Source organism: Neopelma chrysocephalum, unplaced genomic scaffold, assembly GCF_003984885.1.
Source record: "Neopelma chrysocephalum unplaced genomic scaffold, ASM398488v2 Primary Assembly neopelma1_147, whole genome shotgun sequence".
Lineage (NCBI taxonomy): Eukaryota > Metazoa > Chordata > Aves > Passeriformes > Pipridae > Neopelma > Neopelma chrysocephalum.
In genome coordinates, this window is record NW_020897809.1 from 3,412,827 (window position 1) to 3,422,021 (window position 9,195).

Consider the following 9,195-nt stretch of genomic DNA (forward strand, 5'->3'; position numbering starts at 1 on the left):
ATGGCGGCGGCCGCGGGCGGCGCGGAGCGGGCCCGGCCAGACCCGGCGGCGCAGCGGGCGGAGCTGGGGCCGCTCCTGGCCACGGCCCTCCGGCCCGGAGAGTCCTGGTGAGCGCGGACGGGCCTCCCCTCCTCTCCCTCTCTCCCTCCCTCCCTATCCCCATCTCCCGTCCCCGTCCCCCTCCCCTGCGGGCGGCGGGGCCTGCGGGCCCGGGCCGCGCCGCCGCTGAGGGGCCGCACCGGGCGGGGCCGTGCGTTACAGGTACCTGGTGGAGAGCCGGTGGTTCAAGCAGTGGAAGAAGTATGTGGGCTTCGACAACTGGGAGATGTTCGGCGCGGGCGAGTCCAGCCTGTTCCCGGGGCCCGTGGACAACGCGAGCCTGTTCCCGGGGCCCATCGACAACTCGGGCCTGTTCGACGGTGAGTGCTGGGGTAGTGCGCCCCAGGCTCGCCCGGGGAACTTCCCCGCGCTGCTTTCGCTTTCGGAGCCGGGTGTTAGGAGAGGGCACACGGCCGCACCGCCCTGTGCGTGCGGGACCGGCGGGGCTCTGCCTGCCCTGGCAGCGCTGGGGTTCCTGGGCGCCCTGGCAGCGCGTGTGTGGGTCTGGGGATGTAAAGGTGCTGTCTGATGCCGAGCGCTCTGCCCTCTGTCTCCCTTTTAGATCCGGAAACTCAGAGTTTGAAAGAACACCTCATTGATGAGCTGGATTACGTGTTGGTGCCCACTGAAGCCTGGAACAAACTAGTAGCGTGGTATGGCTGCATAGACGGGCAGCAGCCTATTGTGAGGAAAGTAAGTACGGGTGAATCAAGTTCTCCTCGTCCTGGTTTCATTTTCTGTTCTCTCTCAAACTTAGACGGTTTATTTTGTAGATGTCAGCTAAGACAGGATCCTCAGCAGCTCTTTAGAGATAATAACAAGAGGTCTTTTTGCCTTGTTGTCTGAATGAATGACCTGCCTATATTGCAGTTAAACGCCTGAATATTCAGGGGTTCTCAGTTGATGCATTATTCAGGGGTGAGAACCATGAACCTTGTCCTGGTTAACTTTTTATGTAATGATTGTTTGGACTGGTGCAGTGCTTTTAAGTTGCATAGAATAGTTTGTGCTTTGTTGACAAATGCAGGTTGTTGGTCAAGCCCATAGATCTTCCAGGACAGAATGAGACATTTGAATAAATTGTCTTCTGGTACAGATGGCTTAGGAACTTCTTCTGGAGTTTAAGGTGATTCTTGTTTTCTCTTCCAAAATTCTGTGATTCAAAAATCTTGAGACATATTTGTGGTTTTGTCCTGTAAGTCTCACTTTTGTCTGGCAAATGCAGTAATTTATGTGTTCTGAGTTCCAGAAGGTGGAATTTGCAAGTTGCTTTTTTGGAAATCTGCCAGACTCTTGTTTATGGGCAAAAGGGGTTGTTTGTTTTATTTTAGTCTTGTGTTTTTGCAGGGACTAAATTGAGCAGTGCCAGTCTGGGGGATTCATAAAGACTAATCTCTACACCAAGTGAAATAGCACTGACACATGAACAGAATTAGTGTCTCTTACGTTTAAGTAGCACTGTGTTACAGTAAGGGTTGCTTCAAGGTGTGCAAGACCCAGGAAAGTGTGGCATTGGAAAGGAACTATGATCCCTCTCTTGCAGGCCTGCTTGTGCTGATCAGTGGTACTGGAATGTTGTCAATCAGTGTGGGCTAGAAATGGTATGTAAGGAGAAATTCTGACATCTTCAGAACCCCTGAATGAACCTAGGATCACCAGGTGACCCCCGGTTCACTCAGCTGAGTAGACAGAACTCCCGTGTAAACAAGAAGCAGGGAAGTGGGAAAGAATTACAGCACATAAGGGAGATGTGGTTTTAGAGAAACAGAGAACTTCTTGAGGAATAGCAAGTCTGCACTGAGAGGGAGAATGGAACTGTTACTGATCAGTGCCTCTCTCAGTGGGGATGCTTTCCTTCCTGAACTGGCTAATTGCTTTCACAAAGCCTGTCCTGTTATTGCACACTCCCTTTTCTGAATGATTTAGAAGTTGATAAGGGATTTGGGAGCCTTGTGTGACAGGCTTAACTGTATGAGCCTCCTTTTCTTGGGGTATCAGATGCCACTTTCAACACTGTAATTACCGAGGGGTCGAGCTCAGACAGAACATGCCACGTTATCCTGGTCGTTAAGAGTCAATTTTTAAAGTTTTGCTATGAGACTGTCTCTGTTAAATGTCAACCTGGTAACTGAAGTGGATTTTTATATCTAAAAAGATGCTGAAATGTAGCAGAATAGTGGGTTTGTGGGATGTAAGAGCCTCTTACCAAAATACAGAGTGGGTCACTGGGACGCAGAAGCTGCAGCGCTGCACCTGACTAGAACATGGGAAGGATCTGGTTACAGTATTCTCCAGGTAGCACTGGAAGTAAAGCACTTAAACCTGTGGTCCTTGAATGCTTTAAGCCTTTTCCTAAAGCTGGATCAACTGTAATTCATACATTGAAATAACCATAAAAGTAGGATCTGGGAAGTAATTTTCAGGCATCTTTGATTTTACAAGGCGATATTTCTTCCATTTCTGTGTTTGATGATCAAAAACAAGTACAGGAGGCTTAGATTAGATTTATTTGTGTTTCAGGTTTCTTTTGATAGTCTCAAACCATATTTTTGTTCAGTCTTTTATAGAGTCCCACTAGAAAGTGTTCTAATGTGCTTCCTCAATTGTTGAATTGTTGTGCTCAGATTGCTGTCCAGGGATGACCCTGAGTTTTACTTTGGCAGAGAACAAGCAAACTGCTCAGACAGTGTTTAAAAAGCATCTGCAGGTGATTAGAGACTCTTCTTACCCTTCATTCCTCCTGATGAACACGGTGATCTGATCAGGAACTTCTTGGAAAGTGCTCTTCCATTTCTGAATATGGCTCTTTATTTGTTCCTAACTATGTAATACTGGAGAGCAGGAAGTCATGTTTAGTGAAATTCCTTCTGAAAAAGAAATGGAGAACTTGTGATTTGGTTCCTTTGCTTTCTTAAAAAAAGTCTACCTATCAAGAAGCTGTTGAACCAGGGAGCTTTAGTTTCTCTTTCTGTTGTAACAGCAAAATACTGAAGATCTTTCAAATGTGTTTGTTAATTTTTTACCTTTAAAGCACCTTGCATATCTAACACAACCCTCTAAAAGCTCAGAAGAGGGAAGCATAATTTAGTGTAATTCTCACTTAATTGTTTATTTCCTTCCAAAGCTGGGTGAAGTTTTTTTCTGTAAAATGTTAAAGATGGAGCTCATACCAAGTCTGGTGTCACATGAATAGAATGGAATATTTCTGTTGGAAGGGACTTCATCATCTAGTCCCGCTGCCTGACCAATTCAGGGCTGACTGAAACTTAATGCAAATTAAGGGCATTGTCCAAAGGCTTCTCAAACACTGTTACTCTTAAAAACTATACCACCTTGTTCAATGAAATATGTCTCAATTTCAGAGACTTTATAGCTGCCAAGAACCCGGGAGATAATTGAGGTGTGGGGTTTTCTTCTTCTTTGTTATTGTTGGGTGGGGTGTGGGTTTTTTTTCTTTCCCCTCCTGTTATGTTGCAGTTGTCTCATAACTGGCCCGTGGAATGTGCTTTTCTTTCTGGCTCAGCGTACCTTATGATGTGTAGGTAAAAAGTGGTGTCCAGTCTTAGAGAAAACATTTCTAAAAATATGCTGGAATATAGTGGGATGGGTAAATGCACCTATTGGACTATTCTCTCAAATGCAAAATTGATTTGAAAATTACTCTGAAATAAAGCAGTGTCATCAAAACAACTTCAAAGGCTTTTTTCTGTTCTTGCGAGGAGAGAGTAATGAGGCAGATTCTGTGTACCATGCAGAAAAACAATTGATGCTTTGTCTTGCTCTCTTCTAGTAGAAAAGATTTTGCCCAAGTGTTCCAGGCTTGTTTCCTTCTCTGTGTAAACCTTAGCCAAAGGCGGGAGGGAAAAGATAATTTTTTTCTGGAATTCTCTGTGTGATCAAATATTTCTCAAGGATAATTAGCTGACACTATCAGTTCAGCTGTGATGGAGGACCTTGGGAACTTTGCACTGTGGAAGGAAAGCACTGGGATTTCCTGTGTTTTAAAAACAAAAGAAAACCCTCCCAAACAAGCTGACACAGGTGACTGAATCTGGACTGAGGACACTGTTCAGTTTATGGCTTGACTCTCAAGACTCCTAAAAGCTTGCATTGTTTAGAGCAGTGTACTGTAGAGGACTGCCCAGGATTTCAGCTTCATGCTGCTCCGTTCTGTGTTGCAGGTGGTGGAGTACGGGCTGTTTGTGAAGCACTACAAGGTTGAAGTTTATCTCCTGGAGCTGAAGCTGTGCGAGAGCAGCGACCCCGACAATGTCGTCAGCTGCCACTTCAGCAAAGCAGATACCGTGGGTGAGTATTCTCTGGTAGATGAGGCAGCCTCAGAGCACAGCTTCAAGAGGTAATTTGTGCCCCCCAGAGCAAGAAGGATGCTGTTAAACTGGAGCAAGTCTAGTGGGTACCAACAAGACGGGGTTGGAGCGTGTGGTGTGCGAGAAGAGGCTGAGGGAGCTGCCTTTGGCCTGGAGAAGAGAAGGCTTTGGGGGAACCTCGTAGCACCTATGTGGAGGTTACTGAGAACTTGGAGTCAGGCTGTTTACTGAGTCACAACAGGCAGTAGTTGTAAATTGAAACAGGACAAATTCCAACTGAATGTAATAAAAACATTTTCCATATTAGGACAGCAAGACATGTGAGTAGGGCCTGGAGGGGTGGGGATCTCCTTGCAGATGTTGAACACCTGATTGGATAAGTCCAAGCAGCCTGGTCTGAATTCAGTGTTGATCCCTGACTTAGGGTGGTTGGACTAGGAACCTCCTTAGTTTCTTCCAACCACAGTGATTCTGTGTGCAACACAGGGAGTTGTGGTTGGGAGCTTATGGAGCACGTGGCTTAACATGTCCTTAAACATCCATGTCACTCATGTAAAGCAGTTGATTCTCTGATTCTTCTACAATTCCTTCTCCCTAGTGTGTGAATATTTTAGACATCTTCTTATTGGCTTTTTCTGCACTTCTCTTGTCCTGAAATTTGGTTTCTCTCTCTCTCTCATTACTGTATTTTTCACATGTGAAAATGCTGAATGTCAGCTGTCCTCTATGTCCATAAAGATGCTTTTTTTTCAGTTTGGCTTGACAGGGGTAACTGAAAACACTCTTGTCTTTAGCCTGTGTTGTCAAATATTGACTGTTTCATAGAAGTTGTCCTTGGGGCAGAAAGTTCTCAATGTGTTCCGCACTTTATAAATTTGAAGGCTTGACAGGCATATGCATGATGTAAAACAGAAGTTTTTCATTCTTTCAGACCTAATATTAGACAAGCTGTATGAGCAGTTATAACTTCCATGATACATTTTCTACTCAAACAAACTTGAAGGATCAATGATGTAGAATGTCTGGTTTGCCTTTGTTATTTTTCAAGAGCACTTTTAGGAATTTTGGTGTTGATTTATTTTTCCTCCTGAACAGCTACCATCGAGAAAGAAATGAGAAAACTATTTAATATCCCAGCTGAGAAGGAAACCAGGTTATGGAACAGGTATATGAGTAACACCTACGAGCAGCTCAGCAAGCTGGATAGCACAGTGCAAGATGCAGGGCTCTATCAGGGTCAGGTAAGGGGCATAACTTTTCTCTTTTTTATTTTTTTCTTTTTTTCTTTTCAGTCTCATGTAGTGCTCTTGCTGATATGTTTTTTCTTTTTTTTAACTTGCTTTTGTGTGCTTTGAGCAAACATTGACAATGTGATTTGTTAATGCTTTTGCAAAATGTGTAACAGACTTGCAGTTACCTTTTATTACCTGAACTCTCTTTCAGGTGGTTCTAATAGAAGTGAAAAATGAAGATGGCACGTGGCCTGGACAGCATTTCCTGGCAAAGTAAGCAAGCATGTTCTAAAGGTTTCTGCTATGTTGTCCAGCTTGTTTGCTAGGCTTTAGTGACCACGTGCTCTCTGGAAGCCTGGTTATCAATGGCTGTTGTGGCTTGCTTTGCTTTGGTTATTTTGAAGCAGAGAAAATCTCAAATATAAATATTCTTCAGTGGTTCTGTTGCTGGTCCCTTGTCTTAGCAAATGCCTCTGTTTGAAAGCCTGTTTCCAGTAGGTTGTGTGAGGATTAAATAGCTTAGGGTTTCTATAGTGCTTAGAAGACAAAAAGTGCTATTTGCGTTGAACTGGTCTGCTTAAAAAGCTGCCTCTGCAGACTGCACGGAGAAACAAATAATCTGTCTTTTACTGTTGTAGGACAGAAAGGATCTTTGAGTGTATTTCCAAAGCTGCCAGTAGTGAATGCTCAGAGTTCTGGTAGTTCCCCCTTTAAAAGGGTATAGAAATAGCTGACCAACCCCACTGCCCCCAGAGGCAATCGTAGAAGCCTGTAAATATGACACAGATCCTCTTGCTGCTGTCTGATTTAGAGAAGAGATGGGTAGGAGGGGGGACTTGGTGAAATAATGTGTGTATTGAGTGAATGGTGTAGAATGGAAGTTGCTTGGAATGATAAGGAACTGCTCATATCAAGTCCTACTACAGAAAGTAGAATTTGAGTTTTTTTCCTGGTCTGATGGACCTACTCGGTTCCCATCCTGGGAGCCATCGGTCTTGATATTGATGATGCTTTTCTGTACAATACAGTTAACTTACAGAACTTGCTGCCTAGTGATCTCATTTGAGGTCAAGATACACTAGTGTTAAACTTGAAGAATGGATCAGGTAGGTCAGTGAAACCTATTTTGAAACAACACTTTTGAGAAATCATACTGGGTAAATGAATCACTAGAATTCCAATGGGATTACAGTGAACTTTCTGTAGGAGTATCACGTGAAAAGCAACTAAACATTCATATCATGTACCTACTCAAGTACTGGTTGACAGCATTAGAGAGACAGCTGTGCAAGACCAGATCATAACGTTTTGTTTCCACATGAAGCAAAGCTAAAAAGGAGCCCTGTAGCATTCCCGGGCTTCAGAATTGTCCATTTTCAACAGCAAGTCTGCTGTGTAAAGACTTTGATTTAATCTCTAGTGATAAGTAAATGAAAATTGTTATTGGTATGCAGATTAATATTTTCCAATGGCAAAAAAATGAATATTTGCTTATTATAACATGAAACCTGTGAAAGTGTTTGACTTGATGCTGATAATGGTGGCTGGAAGAATTGTTCTATGCCGTATGTACAGGATTACCTGTTCTTTTGTACTTGTGCTTAATCCTATCTCAGGCAAACATTGACAATTTCAATGTTCTGTTTCTCATCTGGAGAAAATACTGTTTAGTCAACACCGTGGAGCACTTCAGTATTTGGTGATCTTTCTTTGAGCTGCATCACTTTAATGCTAGAAGCTTATGAGAGAGTTTGCCCCAAATTTAGAGTTTTGATGACATAAACCAAACAGGGTGTTGGTAGAGAAATGGTGAGCACCTGCATCACTGCCTGTGTGCCTGAAGAGAGTCTGGAAAGGTGGGAATTCGTGTCAGTCACTGCTCACAGAACTTGTGTGCAAGGTGACTGTGGGATGGGTGGGTTCTGTGTAGTGAGCATTTTTCAACACCTTTTGCTGCTTGTCAGAGGCACTGGCCCCTACCAGAGAAAGTAGTTTTTCCACATGTTTGGCAGCCTTCTGTGTGTTTCCCCAGCCATCAATCTGACTGACATTTTACAGGAAAAAAGCTCTTGAACTCCACAGCAGTCCTTGGGTGGTATATTTGGCCTATGCTTGGCCACTCCTATTTGTTAGTTTGCTGCTCCCTAAAGAACAAAAATAATTTCTTCTTGTAGTTTGAAACCATTTTCACTATTAAAGGAGGTTTCAGAAGACAGAATGGATTATACTAATTCTAGGGATTTCAGAACTGGGGGCATACTTTGTTTCTGAAGGGAGATTATATCAATGACTCTGTGGAACTTAGTACTCTTTGTTACTTACAAGACTCCCAAAATAAAATCCTGAGCTAGCAGAGTTCCAGCTCAGCCTTAGCACACATTTTTTTATCCTGGGTATAATTTTCTTATCAAAAGCAAACAAGAAATTGTTAGATCTATAAAAATAGCATCTTTTCCATCAGGTGTTATATTTGAAAACAGGAGTGAAGTTGTATTTAGCATCTGCCTCGTTAACTGTCTGCCTCCCTTTGCAGTATTCAGCAGTAAAATACCTTTTGGTTCTTTGGTTGGAGCTAGAATTTTCCTGCTGTTTCCTCTTCTGCTCTTCTGTTTACTGATGGCACTGTGTCCTGACACTGTGTTTTTAAACACCCCTTCAGCAACTGGGCTAAATATTATGTGTGCAGATCCTTACTCCCTGACTTTGAAGTGCTTGAGTTTGTAGCAGATGCCCAGCTTGCAGAGGAGCATTAAGTGTGTAACATAAGTTAAGGAGGCATTTGCATGTAGGAACTTCCTAAATGAAAATCTCTTATTGTTGATTAAATGGAACTCCTAGTTTTTCTCGCTCTGACAAAAACCTTTTGTCACAGTATTAGTATTTTATTATTGGTAGTTTAAAGGAGGAGGACTAATTCTACTGTAAGCTCTGAAGGTACCCTCGACTGAATTGAAACACTTTTTCTATCCCTCTCTTTCCTTTTACAGTATTTTTTTCAAGCTGTTCAGCTTAGCAGTTTTTCTGCTTATCAACCATATGGCTTCAGTTTCTGTACTAGATTAATCTGACCTTGTCCTCTTTATGCTGCAACTGTCCAGATTTCTCCTCACTTGCCATTTATGTGGGGTTTTGACATGTTTTGCAGTGAGACATAAACCAGCTGTCTTTACCTGCAGCCAGGGGCAATGTGCATCAGTATTGTGAGATGAAGTTGTGTACATGGGGTGAAGAACATGAGCCCCAAATACATGTTGGACTCTGTAGGAGATGCGATTCCAGTCCTGGTTCAGTCTCCTGAATGGGAGTGCCAATTCTCCTGAATTGGTGTGCCAATTACCAAAAAAAAGACTTCTGATGCACACTGATAAAACTGTGTGTGGAAATGATCATGTCCCGTGAGGTTGTCAGCAAATTTGGAAAGTAAACTATGAGAGGTTTCAGAAGGAGCCAAGAGAATTGTTGAAGAATTAGCAAAGAGTTTTTGTGCTTGGTAGTTAAAGTATTATACTGGTGAGAAATTTAAAAGGTGATTGTAA

At 43.1% G+C, this 9,195-nt stretch overlaps 1 protein-coding gene across 1 annotated transcript in view; it reads left to right on the forward strand.

The window, feature by feature from the left end:
* Window positions 1-9,195, forward strand: part of USP4 (ubiquitin specific peptidase 4) — a 34,667-nt gene continuing 25,472 nt past the window's right edge. The window contains exons 1-6 of the mRNA XM_027700416.1: window positions 1-107; window positions 262-419; window positions 662-792; window positions 4,281-4,407; window positions 5,523-5,668; window positions 5,871-5,932. Coding sequence (XP_027556217.1) covers window positions 1-107; window positions 262-419; window positions 662-792; window positions 4,281-4,407; window positions 5,523-5,668; window positions 5,871-5,932 — 731 coding nt within the window. The remainder of the gene's footprint in view (window positions 108-261; window positions 420-661; window positions 793-4,280; window positions 4,408-5,522; window positions 5,669-5,870; window positions 5,933-9,195) is intronic.